Source organism: Chenopodium album, chromosome 7 (genome assembly GCF_948465745.1).
Source record: "Chenopodium album chromosome 7, dcCheAlbu1.1, whole genome shotgun sequence".
Lineage (NCBI taxonomy): Eukaryota > Viridiplantae > Streptophyta > Magnoliopsida > Caryophyllales > Amaranthaceae > Chenopodium > Chenopodium album.
In genome coordinates, this window is record NC_137840.1 from 66664243 (window position 1) to 66686444 (window position 22202).

General features: G+C 30.9%; 1 protein-coding gene across 1 annotated transcript in view; it reads right to left on the reverse strand.

Annotated features, from left to right (window-relative positions):
• The window catches only part of LOC145639225 (heat shock 70 kDa protein 18-like), a 33342-nt gene extending 16044 nt beyond the window's left edge, over positions 1 to 17298 (reverse strand). Inside the window, exons 1-3 of the mRNA XM_081690401.1 lie at positions 16731 to 17298; positions 15189 to 16148; positions 9783 to 9823 (exon numbers count right to left, since the gene is read on the reverse strand). Of these exons, the coding sequence (XP_081546527.1) occupies positions 9783 to 9823; positions 15189 to 16148; positions 16731 to 16941 (1212 nt within the window). The 5' untranslated portion in view covers positions 16942 to 17298. The remainder of the gene's footprint in view (positions 1 to 9782; positions 9824 to 15188; positions 16149 to 16730) is intronic.
• Between the last annotated feature and the right edge of the window lie 4904 nt (positions 17299 to 22202).

Sequence of the window (22202 nt, forward strand, 5' to 3'; positions counted from 1 at the left end):
GTTTGGTATAAATGATAATTAATATATATTTACTATTGTAGTTTACTTTTTTTTTTTTTTTTTTTTTTGAGAAGCTTGTAGTTTACTTTATGTATGCATATACTTCAATATTAGATTAAACACTACAAAAATAAAAGCTTTTTAGCAACTAAGTTTGGCAACAGATTTTTAAAATGTTGCTAAATAACAACGAATCTAAATTTTTTCATTGCCTATTTAAAAGCGACATTTTATGCTTTAGTTTTTAATAAACAATGGCTACATATTTTTGATTTGTTGCTTTTTAAAACAAATTGTCTTACTAGTTGTTACTAGACGGCATCATATTTTTCTCTTGTTGCCAAATAGTAACAAACTATGACTACAAATATTTTATTTGTATTGATTTAGAAACAAACAAATACAATGAATTTTTGAATTGTTCTAAATTATTGTTGCTAATTGATAACGCATTATTTTGTTTGTTGCCATTGGAAACGAGTTGTGTTACATATTCTTGTTAATTTATATGTAAGCCACTTTTTGCTGTAATGTTTAAAATTATTTGTTGCTAAAATGACATCAAATAGAGACGGATTTCAATTTCGTCTCTAATTTAGAGACGGATTTTTGATTTTGTCCCAAATTTGGAGACAAAATTTTCAATTTCGTCTCTAATATTTTGTTCACTTATTATAAATTATATGCATAAAAGTAAACAAATAGTACTTGGTATAGTTGGTAAGAGATTCACCATCTGACTTTGAGGTCACAAGTTCGACTCCTACCAAATGCGATTCTTGAGACTGAGGATCCAAAGAGTCTTACATGCAAAGTCGAGCCGAGTTGACCTAACCTGAGTGAGATTTCAGATTGGTAAGGGCCGAGATCGGGTTGAACCGAATTGCTAATAGGGATTGAGTTTTTGTCTCGTACGTAGTGATAGCAACCAATATTAATGATTTGTAGCTATTTTTATGAACCAACTTTAATAATTTGTTGCTATTTTTAGGAACCAACATTAATAATTTGTTGCTATTTTAGGAACTGACATTAATAATTCGTTGCTAATTTTAGCAACAACCAATGGTAATCTGTTGCCAAAGTTGGCAACGAATGCACCAAAAACAGCAACAATCATGGAAACTATATTTAAATTGATGCAATATTGCAACAAAATTGCTTTGCAACTGGTTTCCAAAATCCCATGGCAACAAGCCTTTTAGCAACAACAAATTTTTGTTTCCGGATTTTTGGTGAATAGCAACAAATTTTAGTTGATGCTAGATTGATTTTTTTTTGTAGTGAAATACTTTTAGAGAGACTAACTAACAATTTTTTATTTTATTTTTTTTTATTGTACTCCCTTGTTTGATCCCAAAAAATGTAGATTGAAATTTAAACCTTATTTAACTTACCGTGCATGGCACGAGCCTTAAGCTATTATCTTATTATACTCGTGTATTATTTGGTATATATATTTATAGCTTAACAAATATGATATATACACTCTAATAAAATATATATTCAAAATATATTCTAATCAATAATCTTATGATCATAACATATGAGTAAAAGTGAAAGAATTTACTTTTCGAGTCTTTTCACGGAACTTTGCTGCTGTCTATTATCATAACAAAATACAAGCTATTAGTCAACCAAAGATTTTGCTAATCATACATGAGTGTAACAACTGAATGCTAGGAATTAGTAGATCAGTTACACAAATATTGAAACTTAAAGCTTACAAAAAGGAGCCTAAATATATACTAGCTATAAATACAAAGATACAATATAAAATAGAATATATATTCAAAATATATTATTTAAGGCAAAATATAACATATTCTAACATTAAGTGTATTCATATCAAATCAAAGCAATACAAAGACGAAGATGTGCACGCATAAATTTTTTTTAACATTTGAATATAATCTTTTCAAATTTAAAAATATACTGATTTAAAAATCTTTTATACAATAATAATAAGATAAGAAATTAGGAAACTATCCTTATTATAATTGGTGATTTAAAATGTTTCTTAAATAATATTTAATTTCTAAAGTTAAAAGATATCCTAAAAGATATTGATTATTATATATATATATATATATATATATATATATATATATATATATATATATATATATATATATATATATATATATATATATATATATATATATATATATATATATATATATATATATATATATATATATATATATATATATATATATATATATATATATATATATATATATATATATATATATATATATATATTTATATATGTATGTATTAGATTCATTTATATCTTTGTACATATTTAGCATAAAATATTTTGCAATGGTTGTACAATGCATTAAAGTAAATGTTCAACATAACGTATGTTCATAAGCATTTAATAATTAAGATGTTTCCAATAGGTAATGTCTTATCCGTATTTTGGTAAATTCCTTAAACACAAACAAGATCTGTATTCAGATTTCTATTCTTTTGGGTCAAACAAGGTTTTAAAGAAACAATGACACAATTTCTTATCAAATCTAATGTTAAAAGATATCTTAAAAGATATTGATTCCATTTTTTTTATACTTAATAATTAAATTAGATTGAATTTAATTTTTGTACATGTTTAACTAAAATTATTTTGTATTGGTTGCACATTAATTTTAATTAATTAGTAATGTCCAGCATTACGTTGGGGGATAACCGTTTAATATTTAAGCCCTATATAATAGGTAATGTCTTATACGTAAGTAGGTAAATTCCTTACTCATAAACACGATTTTTAATTCGGTCTCCAAATTTTTTGGATCAAACAACGTTTCAAAGAAAAACGATATGGTTTCTTAACTAGTTTTCTTGAATAACCTAGATCACCGAAATAAATCAAATTTTTTTTATGTGATTGGGTACATAAATTCGATGTTTTTGCATTCGCTGATTGATACTATACAAGTGAAATATAATTTTCTACAATTAACGCCGATATGAATTGTAGATCTTATTTCGTTTTCTCCATCCACGCACGAATATAGATCTTCCCTATCGGTTTCTTCATCAATGCACGACTGTAGATCTTAATTTATAGAGAAATTCATCGATTGTTGAACAAATTTGAAGGACGTTGAAGATTGTCGATGAACAATGATGAACTTCGAAGAACGTTTATGAAAATTTTTTTGATTTTGTTTTTTTAATTTAATCTTATTTTTTGATTTAATTAAAAGCTGATTATAATAAATAAATTTTGAAAATTATAAAATATTTTTTGGAAATACAATAATTAAATTTTGGAAAATATAAAAAAGAATTAAAAAAGGAAAAATACTAAAATTAAGGTTTGACCAAGCTTTAAAAAAAAATCATCCAATGATAATTAAGTATAGTAGTAGTCCAAATAAAAGGGACCATTGTAATTATTTTTTCATTTTTTCCTTTGCACTAGTTTGGTTCTTTTTTTCGTTTTTTTTTTTAAAAAAAAATATATATTAAATGATCCAATTAACATCAGAGTAGAAAGAATGATTTACCAAATCAAACAATTAGGAATCATTGTTCTTCGAACAAGATAAGCATATTCATTGTGTGCCATTATATATCACATATTAATTAGTTTGGTTGTTTTTTCTTCAAAAAAAAAATTTGTTTGAATGTTTGATTTATTATACACATTAAACTCAACAAAATTTATAATTAGCAGACTCTAGTAGAGACCTAGTACTAAAAATCCCTTATCGTCTCCTTATAAAAAAAAAACTCTCATTGTCGTATGAATTTGCAGTTGCGTGCGTTTATTAAAAAAAAAATACTTAAAGTTCCAAATTTTTTGAAACGAACATGATCTAGAAAAAAAAGTTTAGAATTTTTTTGTGATGTTGAAATTAAGATTGCTTAATAGCGCGCGGTTGTTTACTTATATTAGTACGTGGCTATAAAATATTCTAACTAAAACAACAAAAAAAAAAATAATTAAAAAACCAAAAATATATATATAAAAAAAACCAAAAATATTGAACTATAGTTGTTGGAGACTATATATAGCTGTTGTTAGAATTTTATTACATAACAATCGTTTTTTAATAATAATAATAATAATAATAATAATAATAATAATAATAATAATAATAATAATAATAATAATAATAATTATTATTATTATTATTATTATTATTATTATTATTATTATTATTATTATTATTATTATTATTATTATTATTATTACTATTATTATTGTTTTTGTAATGACTAGCTAATTAAAAATCATGTGAGGAAGTTTAGGGAGTTGTCAGAAAGTTTAGGGAGTTCTTGCATTTTACCTGTTATTGAAGGTCAAAACTCAAGTGAGTGAGTGATTTGCAACTTTTGAAAGTTAAGTGAGTGATCTGCAACTTTGTGCAAAGTTTAGGGAGTAGTTGTGTAGTTTACTCGTTTTCCAGGTAGATGTGACATGAAATACCTACGTGTGTGATGGAGAATTTAAATGTGGACTACGTGCTGAGGATTATGAAATTAAAGGAAGGTGGAGACTGAGGAAGATGAAATTTAAGAAAGAAGTTGGCCATGATGGTAAATCAGTAGATGTGTGGAGGTGTTTGGGAAAATTTGGTATTGATTGGTTAACAAACCTCTTTAATAAGATATGGAGGGATATAAGGATCGAGCAAGATTGGAGGAAGAGCAAGATTGTTCTAAATATCGAGGAATCAAGCTTAAGAGACACACTATGAAGTTATATGGGAAAGAGTGATTGAACATAGGTTAAGGGTATGCACAATCATTTCAAATAACTAATTTGATTTATGCCCGTCTAAAGAGTTATGGAAGCAATCCATTTGATAAGACAAATGATGGAGTCTTATAGGGTAAGAAGAAAGATCTCCATATGGTTTCTATTGATTTATAGAAAGTATATGACAAGGTGCCAAGAGAGGTACCTTGGTGGACAATGTTGAATAAAGGTATTCTACAAAGGTGCATGGACCTAATTAAGGATATATATTGGGATGTGTTTACAAATGTGAGGATACGTGGAGGGTCGACAAAATATTTTTCGATTACAATTGGATTGCATCAAGGGTTTTCTTTAAGACTTTTTCTTTTTGTAATGGTTCCAGATGAAGTAACCAGACCAATTCAAGATGAGGTCCCATGGTGTATATTGTTTGCAAATGATATCGTTTTGGTGGATACAACTAAATATGGGGTTAATGTCAAATTTGAACAATATAATAGAGGCAAAGGTTGGTATAATCTAGAGGGTTAAAGCTAAGTCGGAGTAATATTGAATATTTGGTATGCCACTTTGGTACACATAGGGGACAAGTGATGATAATATAATGAGTTTGGACAGAAAGGATATGACCATGAGTGAGTGTTTTATATAATTTGGGTAGATCATCCAGAAGAATGGTGACCTTAATGAAGACGTGCCCACAAGATTAAGTAGAGTGGCTTTAATGGAGAGTGGCTATGAGAGTTTTATGTGACCGAAACATTCCTTCACGGTATTAATTGAAGGGGAAATTCTATAGGACTTCCATAAGACCAGGGTAATTACTCTATGGTATAGAATTTTGTGCTTCTAAGAAGAAGTAAATTAAAAAGATGGAAGTCAATGTCACTGAAATGTGCATGTTAAGATGGATGTGCAAGAACCCTTTAAGAGATGGAATCAACAATACTCCCTCTATCCCTTGTCTACAAGCCTATTTCCCATTTTCACGGGAATTTAGAGATTCCTGTAAAATCCATGATTGGAAAGTATAAGTATGCATGTGGGGTTAGAGAGAGATAGACAGAAAGAAAAGGTAGTTGGTAATTATTAAAGAGATGGAGAAAGTGTTGAAAAATGATGTCCAAAGTACAAAAAATAAATAAATAAAGAAATATGATGACAATTCATCAAAATGAAGGAATATTGTCAAAAAGTACATTATTTAAATAGAAACAGACAAGTAATTTTGGTTTCCCTAAAATGAAATACAGTTTGTTGCAAGAAAGTGTGTAGGTGTCATAGGGCATTATAGACAAACTAAAGGAAAATCGTCAAGATGGAGACCCTAAAGGGACTAGTACTGAGAGTGAAAGAGAGGGATCATGGGGAGATTAAACGAGGTAGAAGGAGACCGAAAGTGATTTGATTGGAAGGAGTGAAGAAGGATACGAAGCATATGAATTTGAATGAGAATGAAGTATTTGATCGTAAGGGAATGACGAAGAAGATTTTTATGGATGATTATATGGAATAATTACTTTTAATTAATGAAGTTAGTTGACCCCACTTATGGAATCAAGACTTTGATTGATTGAATATAGTCACGTGGAATATTGTTTGATTCACCTCAACAAGTTTTTTAATTATTCAATCTTTATAATTTTTATATGTATGCAATGAAATTATTGGGGTATCTAGCTCAGGGCAAGCTGATGCTCAGCATAACAAAATTAGTTATGAGTTTGTTACAGCATTATTACAACTGGCTTTTCTATTAGAAAGTTTGTTATACCTTAATTCTGCTTTCATATAAATATGTTAGAAGCTTCTTTGTAATTCTCTAATTCAATTCTTACAAAAATAAAATCCTCCCAATTTCTCTCTATTCTCTTCTTCTTTCTCTCTCTAAAATTCATCAGTTCATAATTTCTATGATTTTCTACAGAAATATATTATTGGTCAAACAAGTATATTGGTAAATTTACAAATCAACACGTAAATAATATAAAGAAATAGAAGAAATAATAAAAAAGAAAAAACCTTACCACAATGGGTGAATAACTTTGTCAACTATCCACAAGGCCACAATGTGCATTTACCTAACATAAAAATTTAAATTTAAAGTAAATTCTAGGCATGGGGTGGGCCAAGGCCCAATCGTGCCCCTTGGGTCAACCCATGGAGGTATGACCCATGACTCACATGAGTATACATGAAAAAAAAACCTATAATTGAAAATATAAATACGCGTACAATAACATGAGAGTTATAACACCACATGTATATTTTAACTTTATATGAGTATAGGAAGTAAAACTATAAAAGTCATACTTTGTTTTTTTTAGTCATAAAGTTTTTTTTTTTATTTTTATTTTTTAAAAGAGAACCTATTTCGTTGTACAATAAATTAGAGAAGAAATCTCATCCAAAACTTAAAATAAAATGAATTTTCATCTTGCAATGTATGAATTTCCATATTGAATTGCAATATATGAATTACTCATTAATTTCGCGTTAAAAGTGGGTTTAACTTGATAAGTAAGCATACTGCTTAATTGCTTATAACCTTGTGCTGAAATGATCAATTGCGTATTTGACAACTAGTATCATGGCCTCATGGGTGCTTAATGACTTTCTTACCCTGTTTTTCAACTGTTAGGAAATAAGGATGTAACTGTGTTTGATTAATGCGGAAGTGCGGAACAAATCAATGAAAAATAAAAACGAGAAAAGCAATAAAGAAGATAAACAAAGAACACAAGAATTTACGTGGTTCAGTCAAATTAGACCTACATCCACGGGTGGGTGATTCGAGAGCTTCTTCACTATAATGGAGAAAGAACGAGAGAATAATAAAAGGAGTCCTAAATCTAATGGCTCAAAAGGTATGATCTAATTGATTAACTAAAGAGTCCTTTTAGAACACAAGGAAACCTAATAAAAACCCTAAATTGTTGCCCAAATATACTCAAATAGCCGTCATAGAAAAGATATAATTTTAGGAAATATTCCATAAATTATCCTAGAAAAACCGAACTATTGAGCTATAGCTCGACAGCTAGCTCATGCCTGCCGCAAGTCCTCAATCCTCATAGGGTCGAGCTATAGCTCACTCGAACCAAGCTATCACCTCAAAATCACTTGTAGTTTGAGAGATATCTGCATTTAAATTCAGCCCTACTAGATTTCGAGTCACAATTTAAGATCAACTTTCAAATACTAAACACACTCGAAATAAAAATTGTAGAAAAAGTAAGATGGTTGATCCAAGCAAAATTGACACACTAAATTTAACTTTTTATCATTGTTACAAGTCTTTTAATCTTATACTAGGGCAGCTAACGCGCGCATAATAGCTAGCCATATCCAAAATCTCTTTCGATTTAACCTTACATTACAAATTTAGTTCTTGACAACTTTTTAATGAGAAAAATACATAAAAATATATATTAGGGGGTATAAATTCCATGCATTATTCTTAATATTTTTTTTTTTTAACAAGTAATCATTATTAATGACAGTGAATAAATAGTTTAGATGGTATAATTGTCCAAACACTATTCATTACAAAAACTTATACATATTAATTATTACTGAGGGTATATATGTGAATAATACATATTAATTGTTAATGAGGGTATATATGTAAATACATATTTTGAAGGATATAATTGGCATAACACTATTTATAAGAGTAATTTTGTACTTAAGGTAGGGATAGGGATACATTAATGCATCAATATAGCACAAAACACTGTAGAAGCACAAAAAGTATGCGCCAGTTAGTGGAAACATTTTTGTCAAAAATTGAGTAAAGCAAAGTGTTAATAACTTTCAAAACCTATCTAAGACGAAATATAAAAAATGTTAGGAAAGGGAGGTAGTACTAGGCTACAAGGCCTACAACAATACAAGTCTTAAAACTGGTATTGTAAACCATATCGATTTGTCTGAGAACTATAACAAGGCTCTAATTGGCCAAGAAGACGATTAGACGAACAAGTAACATGTAAAATACGGAAGCTATTCACAAGTATAGCAAATTAAATTAAGTTCTGTAGTATAAACAAAACAGATCAAATGATCAATATCCTTTCTCACCATACCATCAAAACCCAATTCCTGACTAAAATAAATTCAAAACCCCAAAGCATCCTTCAGAATTCAAGCACAATAAAACTAACTAACATCCTTCTGTAGCCATGTCGTACAGATTATTGGGGGTCGACGACAGTATCTCTGGTAGCAGACCTTCGTCAAGGCATTTCTGCAATGATAGGGTCAAGAATACTCTTCAACTCGTTTAACTTTTCCTCATACTCAGAAACTTGAGTGAGATTGAAATTCCAATCGAGCCACTGAGTAGTCTTTTCAATTGCATCATTCATCTTGTTAGCCTCCTCCTCCCGAAACTTCTTCCAGCAAACTCCTACCATGTCCCACATACTTTCAGCATAGTTCTGCAATGCAAGCTTGGCTTTTATAGCTTTTTTGTACTCCTCATCCTCTGCCTTGTACTTCTTAGCCTCCTCTACCATTCGATCAATCTCCTCTTTGGATAACCTACCACTGTGATTTGTAATAGTGATTTGCTTCTTGTTGCCAGTCCCTATATGCTGCGATGACACCGTTAAGATGCCATCATTATCGATTTCAAAGCAGACATCAAATTTTTCATGGCCTTTCAGTGCTGGAGGGATATTGTGCAGAGTAAATCTACCTAAGAAGTTGTTGTCTACGGCAATGGGTCTTTCACCCTCATATACACGAAATTCAGCGCTTGTCTGATTATCAAATACAGTGTAGGCATTACCCGACTTTTTCACTGGGATGGTAGTATTTCTTGGGACAAAAAATTTCATCTCACCACTATGAAGCTTAACTCCAAGGGACAAAGGAGTGACATCTACTAGTGTAAAGTCTTTATTGTTGTGTACACCGCTCAAGATTGCAGCTTGAATTGCAGCACCATATGCAACAGCCTCATCTGGGTTAATGCTTTGGCAGAGCTCCTTCCCATTAAAGAATTTTTTCAACGTAACAGTTGTTGTACCTTTGGAATCCTAGTTGACCCACCAACAAGAACAACAACATCAACATCATCTTTTTTCATCTTGGCATCTTCCAAACATTTCTCAACAGGAACCATACAATTTGTAAACAAATCCATGTTCAACTTTTCGAACTTGGCACGGGAGATAGTTGAATTGAAATCAATACCCTCATAGAGACAGTCTACATCAATACTAGTCTCGGTAGCTGATGAGAGCATCCTTTTCGCCCTCTCACAAGCGGATCTTAACCTCCCAATAGCCTTGCGACTTTCACTGATGTCCTTGTTATGTTTTCTCTTAAATTCAGCCACAAAGTAATCAACCATTCTACTGTCAAAATCCCCACCACCTAAATGGGTGTCTCCACTAACTGCTTTCACTTCATAAGTCTGTTTACCAATTCTAACCAAAAATACATCAAATGTTCCACCGCCAAGATCAAATACTAACACATTCTTACCCACCTCTTTCTTATTTGTGGTAAGTTTGTCAAGGCCATGTATTCTAAGAGTGTTGACTAAAGTCTTTGATTGCAAGTAACCAATTAATCGTCAAATTCGTCAATAGTTGCAATGAAAACAATTTATAGTCATATTAACCATCCAATTAAAGAAGATAGGATTTTTTTTTATACTTTTTTTTTAAACAAGGATTTTATAAGGATAAAAAAGTTATTTATAAGTTTTAGTATAGGATAAACTAGATATAAGCCCGTGCGATGCACGGTTCTAGTAAATATTTTTATTAATTTAAGATTTTTTTTATATGAACATCATTCATTAGATATTTGGATAAAATTCCTAATATCATAAAATAATTTTACGTGGCGCTTGAATTTAAAATTCCAAACCTTATTCTTTAATTTTGCTTAGGTGACAATTTAATTTTTAATAAAAAATAAATGACAAATCATTTTATTTATTCGTTAAAATAACTCCTTTGCAAATGCCTTTTTTTATATAATCGTTCTCTTTCAAAATGTTTTCTCATCTAGAATATTTTAACTATTAAAAAAATTAGGGAAATCTTCTAATTAAATTTCTCTCTATATATAAGGAAAAACATAGTGATATGAGATTTAGTTTTATTCGTTTCGATGAGTACATTATTAATATCTAATCATCAATCAATCAATCAATAACTATATACTAAAAGACACACCAGCAATGACACTTGTCATCTCCTGGTGTATCCTTAGATTTTTTTTTATTATTTAAAAAAAAAAAAAAAACTATTTAAGAAAAAAATCTTTTTAAATATATAAAGTATTATATTAATTTTCTACAAAGTGTAAGAAAAGATTTTGATGAATCTTTCCAAAATAAAACAGATTGAGAATCATAAACTTAAACAAAAAAAAATCAATAACTATATACTAAAAGACACACCAGCAATGACACTTGTCATCTCCTGGTGTATCCTTAGATTTTTTTTATTATTTAAAAAAAAAAAAAAAACTATTTAAGAAAAAAATCTTTTTAAATATATAAAGTATTATATTAATTTTCTACAAAGTGTAAGAAAAGATTTTGATGAATCTTTCCAAAATAAAACAGATTGAGAATCATAAACTTAAACAAAAAAAAAATTAAGTATAAATTCTTAAGTCTTAACATACTTTGTTATGGACTATTTTTGGTAGGAAAGACATATTAGGTACTTTGTACGTTAATTAGAACAAGATTATATATTTTGTTGATTTTGTTTTAAATTATGTAATAGAACGAAGTTACAAGCTGAAATAACGAAATGCGAATATCAAATCATCAAATGATGCTTTATTTATTTATTTATTTTTATTTCCTTGAATGATTTATGATTAGAATTTAATCTATTAGTATTGTATAGATACTTCAATAATACATGCCAAGAACAACACATATTGATTATTCTTAGTGTAATCTTTCCTGTCTTTTTTTTTTTTTTTTTTTTGGTAGATTTTCAATATTCAATTGATATGAATATAACATATGGAAGTTAAAAAATATAATACAGTGTTAATTTTAAAAATAGTTATTGAAAATTACCGTGCATGACACGGGACCTAACCTAGTTTTTATAATATTTGATAAGGAGAGATTAAAGATATTTATGATCAACGATTTACATCCATATATGTAAAAAAGATAATTATTAATTTTTTAAACAATTTAAATTTTAATTGTTCATTATTCGTTATTTTTACCTAGCAAAATTCTTAAATCTTATTCGTCACTTTTTCTATCTATACTTTGCTTATTTATTTTTGTTTAATTTTGAAATTGGATGAATTTGGTAATTGTTGTTTATATATTGATGGAATTAGAATTTTTATTTGGATGATATGATTGGATATTAGAGAAGTTGTTTATGAAAATGAATTTGCATTTGAAGCTGAAAGGTTAAAACTTGATCATTCATTTGAACTCGAGTTTTTATAAGAGGTAAGCCCGTGCGATGCACGATTTTTAAATATTTCATTTTGTATATTTTTTTGTAATTTCTTAATATTTTTCTGTTTTTATTTTCTATTCTATTATTTTAACATTAATTTAAGGTAAAATATTTTGTTAAGTTTTAAATTATTCTTATTCAAATTTAACTTATATAGAAATTGAATTTATAAATTGAAATAAATATTATCTCATTCATCGGATAGTTAGATAAAATCATTAAATCAAAATATATTTTTTAATTTCTAATTATTTGTTAAAATAATATAAATCCTAATGTAAAAGATAATATAAAAGATAATTTTTATTTTTTTTAATAATTTAAATCTTAAATTACTATTTTTTGTTTTCAATTCTCAAATTTCATTTGTTAATTTTTTCTTAAATGACAACTGAAAATTAAAATTCTAAATTAATATATAAATATAATTTTGTATGAAAGTATCATATCATCAGATATTTACCTAAAATCATTAACATCAAATGATAATTTATATTTTTTAAATATCAAATTATAATGTTTAGTTGTTTCAAAAAAAAAAAAATTTTTAGTTTTTTAAATAATATAAATTCTAATATCTAAAGATAATTTTTAGTTTTGTAACAAATAAAAATGATAAAATTTAGTGTTCTTAAATAATTAAAATCTTAATAAATTACTATTCGTCGTTTTTACCTATGTGGCAAAAATTTAAAATTTCATTCGTCACTTTTGTTTAGGTGGCGAGTGATTTTTTTTAATTCTAAAATAATATAGAAATCTAATTTTTAATTGGTCGAAAATATACCTTTTCTTATGTGGCGCTCTCAATGCTCTCCGAAAATGCCTACTTTATTTATATATATATATATATATATTAGATTTATAAGGATAAAAAAAATTGCATTTACAAAAGATAACTAAACGACACTTACAAATAATTCATTAGATTTAGTTACATTGCAGACATCTATGATCTATCGCCTTAATAAAATATTCCATCCGAAGCAATACAATATGTGAGTTAGTACTATTAAATTGGTTATATGAGTGAATATACTCATATGATCTTCTAAATACTTCCAAAGATTATGAAACCATAAATTTTTAATCTTCAGCAACGAACCCTAAATTTTAGTTTGATAACAACATACAATTGACCAATGTTATGGTAGTAATAAGACTTATAACAATGTATTCTTTCAATTGTATTTTCTACTCACTTTTCATTTTAGGTAGGTTTTTTTTTTTTTTTTTTTTTTTTTTTTTTTTTTTTTTTTTTTTTTTTTTTTAATTTTCAACTCACTTTGTTTATTGTTTAACTCACTTTGCTTTATTTTTTAATTGCATACATAATCCCCGTCAAAAAAAAAAATGAAATTATTTTTACTGAAATGAACTTATTTTTACTGAACTGAACTTAATTTTACTGAACTGAAATTACTTTTACTGAACTTAAATTATTATTACTGAACTTAAATTATTTTTATTGATTTTCTTTTATAATTCTTCTTTAAGAAAACTGAATTTTACTGAACTGAACTTATTTTTACTGAACTGAAATTAATTTTACTGAACTGAAATTATTTTTACTTAATATTATTTTTTTAAAGGTGAAAAGAACAGGGCTTTACTCTTTCAATTCAACCCCATAATTACACATTTTCATGCTCTCTCTTTTACTTTTTTCACCATTTCTGACACAAACCCACCTTTTTATACTCTCGCTTACTAAATTTTACACCCACTCACATCATAAAAAAAAAATTTCTTAATTTGTGTAATTATAGCAAGTGAGTAAATATCTAGCATTATTTATTAAGTTATCAGCATAGTTCTCCCTAGATATCCAAAGCAGATAACTTTAGAATACATGGAAGACAACAATCTTAACAATCTTTGTATTTATCAGCCTCATTATAATTGAAAGTATCAAGTAAAATAGCTTCCTCCTATATGAGCTTCTGATGTCTCTTTGCAAATTTGTTTCTCCGCCTTTTCACTGTCAAGGTCCAAAATACAAGTAGCATAGTTCAACAAAGCTTGCTAAATGGAGTCGGATTTCTAGATAAAAGGATCTAAAAGAGGCTTATAACAGTACTAAAATCAGAAGGATTAAAAAGTAGTCAGGTTCCCATTATCAAAACCCCTTACAAATAAAGCATCAACATAGACTATTGACAAAGTAATTCAAACTATTTGTCTATTAACACCACAAACTAATTTTAGACCAAAGATAGTATATTCACAACTCACACCAAAGCTCTGTCAATCGAGCTCCACAACTTCAATCTTGGTTCGAGAATAGCTAGCTTCACTAACATCTTTCAGCTGTTGACGCAGCTTTGCAATGATATGAGCACAACTGCCCTCAAGTTCTTTAATTTTTTCCTCAAACATAGAAGCTTCGGCATGTATGGTATTCCATTTTATCCATTGTGCAGTCTGATCAATGGCATCCCCAAGCTTCCTCTTGTCTTTTGCACCGATCTTCTCTCCACTACCTCTTAAGGCATCCTCCATCTCATGTATATAATTCTCCAAAGTGTTCTTGGCATTCGCGGCCTTCTTTTGCTCCTTATCCTTAGCAATGTACGTCTTGGCCTCATTCGACATCCTATCAATTTCCACCTTTGATAACCTCCCTTTGTGATTTGTTATAGTAATTTGGTTCTTCTTACCAGACTTTTCTTCTGATGATGTCACAGTCAAGATACCATTGGCATCAATGCTGAAACAATCAATTACCCTGATTTTTCCTTTTGGTGCCGGAGGAATGCCAGTAAGAAGAAAGTCACCTAAGAAGTTGTTCTGCTCAGCAATAGGACTCTCGCCTTCATACACACTAGTCCTCATCCTAGTTTGGTGGTTAGAGACAGTGACCGAGTTCTTCTTTACCTTGGTAGGGATCGGTGTGTTCCTTGGAATCACAACTCTGAAAGCGCCACTACTTAGCCCAACACCGAGAGATAAAGGAGTGACATCAACAAGCGAAAATTGCTCATCTTGTCGTACATCACTCAAGATTGCAGCATAAATGGCTGCTCCATAAGCAACAGCCTCATCCGGGTTCAGGCTTTTGGATATCTCCTTTCCATTAAAATAGTCCTGCAACATTTGCTGAATTTTCGGGATCCTTGTCGAACCACCCACAAAAACAACATCATCAACATCACTCTTTCCCATTTTGGCATCCTTCAAACACTTCTCAACAACATCCATACAATCCCTGAACAAATCCATATTCATCTTCTCAAATCGAGCACGACTAATGGTAAATGAAAAATCTATTCCATCAAACAGACAATCAATCTCGATATTAGTCTCAGTAGTCCACGAAAGTTGTCTCTTAGCCTTTTCACAAGCAGCTCTCAACCTCCCAAGAGCTCTAGGATTGGCACTAATGTCTTTATTGTGCTCTCTTTTAAATTCCGCAACAAAATGACTCACCATTCTACTGTCAAAATCAACTCCACCAAGGTGGGTGTTACCACCTACAGCATTCACTTCCACAACGTTTCTTTTAATAGTGACAAAAGAAACGTCGAAAGTCCCTCCTCCAAGATCAAACACCAACACATTCTTAGGGGTGACTTCGTTGCTCTTAAACTTGTCAAAATTATAGGCAATCGCGGCTGCTGTTGGCTCATTAATTATTCGTATGATATTCAGTCCAGCAATGAGTCCTGCATCTTTAGTTGCCTGACGTTGAGCATCACTGAAATAGGCCGGAACAGTAACAACAGCATTTTTTACTTCTGAGTCAAGATAGGCCTCTGCAGTTTCTTTCATCTTCGCGAGCACCATTGAGGATATCTCTTCAGGAGCAAGTTTCTTCTCTTCACCCTTGTGGGTGACCATGATCATGGGCTTCTTTCCATCGTTACCATCAGGACAAGCAACTACTTTAAAAGGCCAGAGCTTCATGTCCTTTTGAAGCTTGTCGTCGTTGAATCTTCTACCTATGAGCCTTTTGGCGTCTGTTCATACTCATTAACAAGAAGTTAGAAACCTATGACACATTGACACTGTAGTCGTACAAAATCAGTCATTTTCAACCTCAAGTTAAGATTTAAGAGAGACATACATCAATTCATTTGCCCACTAGGAAAACAAGTTATTTGCACCTAATAACTTAGTGCATTATTAGTGCTTATAATAACATGTTCATCTCATAAATTTAATTTAATGTAACTACATATTGTATAGTTTAGGCTTAATGTTAAACATATTTTGAGATCACCACTATAATTCAAAGTCAAAACCCTTATCTATATATATAGGTTCAAGATGTATTTCACATTTTGTGGAATCTAATTAATCATCAAATCAAATTCATTAATAGTCTTACGAACATTTATACAGAAAATCTAAATTAACAAACCAAATCATGAACATAAAAACTGTAGTTCTTTGGTCAACGGTGAAATTCAATTGAAATCTTAACACAGAACAAATACTACAACATTAATTTTCAACTTTTCAAGCAACTATTTAATCACATGCTTAGAATAGGAAGCAAATCATCAACCAAAAAAAAGAAAAAAAAGTTAATAACAAACCATAAATAGTGTTTGAAGGGTTCTTTCCCGCTTGGTTCCTTGCCGCCTCGCCGACAAGGCGATTGTTAGGGGTGAAGGCCACCCAAGACGGTGTCGTACGGCTTCCCAAGTCATTAGTAATGATCTCTACACGGTTTTGTTGTGCCTGCCACACTCCTACACATGAGTATGTTGTCCCTAAATCAATGCCTATCACCGGCCATTTTGCCATTTTCCAAACAAAAAGCTTTGTAATATAGCAAAGTTCTTTATCAAAAAATAATTTCTCAATACAATTAACCCCAATACTTCAATTAGGGTTTAATAAGTGAGAAAAGTACTGAGAAGTTAAGATTTAAAAGGGGGGAAGGGGAAAATAAAAGTGGGAAAACAGGGGAAAAAAAAAGAAAAAAAAACTTGGTCATGTGACTTTTTTAGGCGAAAATAAAATCAACAAACAAAATGGTAAAAGGACTCTAGTCAATTAGTCATAAGACTCATAACCCAACCTTTTTTTTAAAAATAAAATGACATTTCAAGTAAAAAAGGTCTACATAAAAGGACTTTTCTCACAAATTTTTCTACTTTTTTATTTACAATTTCAATGCATAATAATTTCCATTAAGCAGAGTTGTAGAAATTATATTGTAAATTGTTGTTTTCTAAAAAAATTTATCATCGAGGATCAAATAACTATACTAGTAAAATAATAAAACATAGAAAATGCAAAGTATATAAGTAGGAATAATGAAAATTTTAAGTTATTTTATCTAAAAGGGTATTTTTCATGGCTGCACTATGTGCCCGGCATCTCGGTTAGAGGTTACTCGAATGAGCCTCAAGTAACCCCTGACCGAGTAACCCCTCAAGCAAACCCATGAGGCCTTGACTAAGTAATCCTCAAATAATCTCTGAACGAACCCCTCAATAAACCTCTAACCAAGTAACTCGAAAGAGTTACTACCCTAATCGAGTAAACTACTGTCTTTACTAAGGGCCTGTTCATATTTACTTATTTTCAATTCAGTTCAGTTCAGTTCAGCTCCAATCAGTTCAGTTTAGTTCAGTTCAGCTCAAATCAGTTCAGTTTAGTTCAGTTCAGCTCTTAATTTCCTTCTCTCATGAAATATTAATTTCAGCTTAGTTCAGTTCAGTTCAGCTCCAATCAGTTCAGTTCAGTTCAATTCAGTTCAGTTCAGCTCCAATCAATTCAGTTCAGTTCAGTTCAGCTCAGTTCAGTAAATATGAACAGGCCCTAACTTACCCCAAAGTCTACCAAAATAACCGGAAAAAATAAAGGAAAAAGAAAAAAAAGAAAAAGATAGGAAAGAGGAGAATAGAGTTCTTTCAAAAAATTAATTTTTTTTTTAATAAAAAAAAAAGAAAGAAATGTAAGAGGAGAATAGAGATTAGAGAAAGAGGGGAGACCATCCTTTATAAACTGCAGCTCAATTTTCTCTCTCTTCTACAAATATTAAAATGATAACCAGGGGTGAACATGGTCTGGTTTGGTGTGGTTTGAGTCTAAACCAAACCAAACCGTAAAATACGGTTTGGTCAATTTTTCAAACCAAACCAAACCAAACCGTAATAATGCGGTTTGGTGCGGTTTGGTTTGCGGTTTATGATGAGATGGCATTTTTTCCTAAAAATTGTCAAATATTAATAAATTTATAATAAAGTTCAAATAATTCGCCAAAGGGATTAAATTCTACTACAAATTTTTAATAAAAATAACAACCAACTAATCAAGTGCTAAGTGCTAACACAATAACACATAATAAAAATAATACATAACAAATTAACAGTGGAAAAAAACATAATACATTTGTCCAAAAAAATAATTCATACTATATTATAGTTATATGACCTATTAAATTTTAAGTATTGATATTTGAGATTGAGTATAGAGTATAGTAGTATACTGACCGTATAGTCTTCTAATGATTTTTCATGTTTTTTTTATTTTTTATTTTATTTTTTTATAATATATAATAACTATTTAAATTTATTTAAAAATTATTTAAATATTAAAATGCGGTTTACTGGTTTACGGTTTGGTTTGGTTTATAATTTTTGAAAAACCAAACCAAACCGCAAACCGTATTTCCCAAAAAAATCGAAACCAAGCCGTATTTTTCCAAACCGCAAACCAAACCAAACCGCAAAAATGCGGTTTGGTCTGGTTTGGTTACGGTTCAGACCAAACTGTGTACAGCCTTAATGATAACAATATCATCAAACTTTTTTTGGTAGTTCTAATTTACCAAAAATGGAAGCTACAGCTAAAACTCCGTCGCCGGCGATAGGAATCGATCTCGGGACGACTTATTCATGAGTTGCAGTTTGTCAAAATGGAAGGGTCGAAATAATTCCCAACGATCATGGTAATAGAACAACGCCGTCTTGTGTTGCCTTTACACCGACTGGACGCCTTATTGGAGAAGCTGCCAAGTATCAAGCTCATATTAATCCTTCCAATACTATTTTTGGTAACTTTATTGCTCTTTTATTTAAACATCATATTCAGTAGATTTTGCTATTAATTGTTTTCAATTGTTATCTTGAATATTGAGTAACATTGTTTATAAATAGGTGTTTTTGATGTTGTTGAGTTTTGGGTTTATTACTTTAATTATTTAATCTTCTATCTTGATTATTGAATAACAGTTTTTGATAATTTTGTCGAGTTCTGGGTTTGATTTTTTTTTTTTAATTTACCAAATTATGGGATTTCTTGATAATTAATTCTTAGAGAGCTAAAATATTTGGTTTGATTATTTAGGATACTAGACATCAAACTTGTAAGAAAAAATCAAAGTAAAATGAAGAATTTAATTGAAATATTCTTTTTTGGAAGATTATGAAAAATTTAATTGTCCTTACTGAAAAAATGGAAGAAGCAATTTTCTTGATAGAGGGAAGTAACGATTGTCAATTTAGGTGGAAGTGCATTATATAATTTGTAAAGAATATATGAAATCACTGGATAAAATGTGTGTGCAAATTACAGAAATTAACATAAATGGATATAAATTACACAACTATGAGAAGCAAATAATTCATGTATTAAATTTTTGGTAGACTTCGAAAAATATTTCTAGTGAGGCAAGTTTTTTTGGGTGTCATGACTCATGATGTTGATCTTGATGTTCTAACAATCGAATTATGTCGTACTAGCTAGTATTCATTCACTGAATTAGTTTGGCTATATGCTCTTCTGTTGTTGCAAATTGTATGGCCGTTTGGACTAGCTATTGTAAAGGATATGATGACTCCATTTGAACAATAATGTTTCTGTTCCTGCTGGATTCTGCTTCCGTTAATGTCTGAGGGCTGGTAATGGTTTACCGTCCAATTTCTCACCTACACAGCAAATACAGATTAGCTAGCCCGGGGGGTTATCCGGGAATAACCACTCCGATGCTAAAGTCAGTACCTTTGTGAGAAGAAAGTGAAGAAAGTGAAAGAAGAGAGAGAAAGCGTTTTAGAGAGAGAGATTCTACCTTTGAAATGAGAAGTTGCTTGGGTATTTATAGGAACACAACCAAGCAGGTGCCACCTATACAGATAGGTGGCACACCGACCTTGTAAATAGCAGGTGCCTACGCGGCAGTAAGCAACTCTCCACGTATCAGTGGGACACGCCACGTTCCGAGAAGCAGCTCTCCACGTGGTAGAGACTAATGCCGGTAAGGACATGAATTATTCAATGATTAACGAGGGCTTTAAGCTGCACGACACTCTTTTACCGGCATATTATGATACTACCGGTATATCCCGTACAACTAGCCCCCCAAGTGAGGGCGTCAGTAAAACTGACGTGCTCACTTGTAATGGAACACGGTGGTGGTATGTACAATACATCATACAAGAATGCTTAGAAAACGAAAAGAAAATCTACGATTTGCCCCCCAAGTGAGCAAATTGACGATAGTAATTTGCTCAATAAAGCACATGAAAAAATCTACGATTTGCCCCCCAAGTGAGCAAATTGACGATAGTAATTTGCTCAATAAAACACATGAAAAAATCTACGATTTGCCCCCCAAGTGAGCAAATTGACGATAGTAATTTGCTCAATAAAACACATGAAAAAATCTACGATTTTCCCCCCAAGTGTGCAAATTGACGATAGTAATTTGCTCAATAAAACACATGAAAAAATCTACGATTTGCCCCCCAAGTGAGCAAATTGACGATAGTAAGTTGCTCAATAACCGAGCATAATGCCGACATGGTTTGGGTGAATTAAATATGAAACCGAAAATAGGAGGTAAAACGATTTTACACATTTAAAAATTTATCCCCCAGGATTTGGCGGGAAAATGTAATAAAGTAATGGGGCACGTGTCAGTCATCGAAGTAGGTTAGTTTTGAAAAGGCGTTTTATTACAGCCGTTGGATTGCATGCAGTAAATGTCACATCAACCGCTTCATTTGGACAGTATAAATATCGAGTTTCGTACTTTTGACCCTTCATTTCCTTTGCGAAAAAATTTCGAAAAATTTCTACTTCACTTCGCTCGTATTGCGCTTATATTTCTGCGATTCAAGGCTCAATTTGTCAAGGGTTTGTTCAGTTGTGTTGTGACCGGTGTTTGTAAACGGAGGACACTTAATTCCCGAGTTACGCTTCAAGAGTTGAGTTCAAAAAGAGGTAAAAAACCCTAACTTTCTTTTCGATTTCTCACTGGTTTGTGGTTAAGTAGATTTTGCGTTTATTTCATTATTTGTGAATGTCTGGTTCTGGAATGCATGCAAATACGGGTAAAGCCATTGAGGCTGGACTCTGTACACCCTTAACTTCTGTAGAAGAAAGAGAAGCTTATTACCGTCATAAGTTTCTGGCTGACGCCGAGAAGGCTTTGCGTCCTACCAACCCCGATATTTCAGAGGACATAGAGATTGCCGATGTTGAGCCTATTAGCGTTCAATATCATTTAAGGTCAAATTTGGATTTATTTAATCAATACGGCACTAATATTGACAGGATGCCGAGAACGAAACATACAAGTTACCAACGTGAGGTTGGTGAAAGAAGTAGACCCTCTGTTGATGAAGAAATGGTTAACCCTGGGCTTGAAGCTTCGGATATCCGAGAAGAGGATATCCGGTCAGTCGAAGATAGCCTAGAACAGCAAGGAAGCGGGGGTGAAAGCATCGGTAACGAAGACGATGCAGGTGGGTCAGAAGAGGGTGGTCAGGGAGAAGGTGATGAGGAAGAAAACGACGAGACCGGCGAGGAAATTGCTACAGATTTCAACCTTGCTGCTCAGATTGCAGAAGAGGAACGTCTCGACGAGGAATACGACTCAGATCAAGATGATCCGAAGTATCTAGAACCTCAAGAAATTCCCAGCGGCTATGAAATAACTAAGGTAGTTGTGGATCCGGTATGGTTGCAGACAGCCACCGAAAAAGATTATTGCCAACATGGAAAACGCTTCTACCGTCTCCCAGATGGTTACGAACTGAGACTACCAAATAACG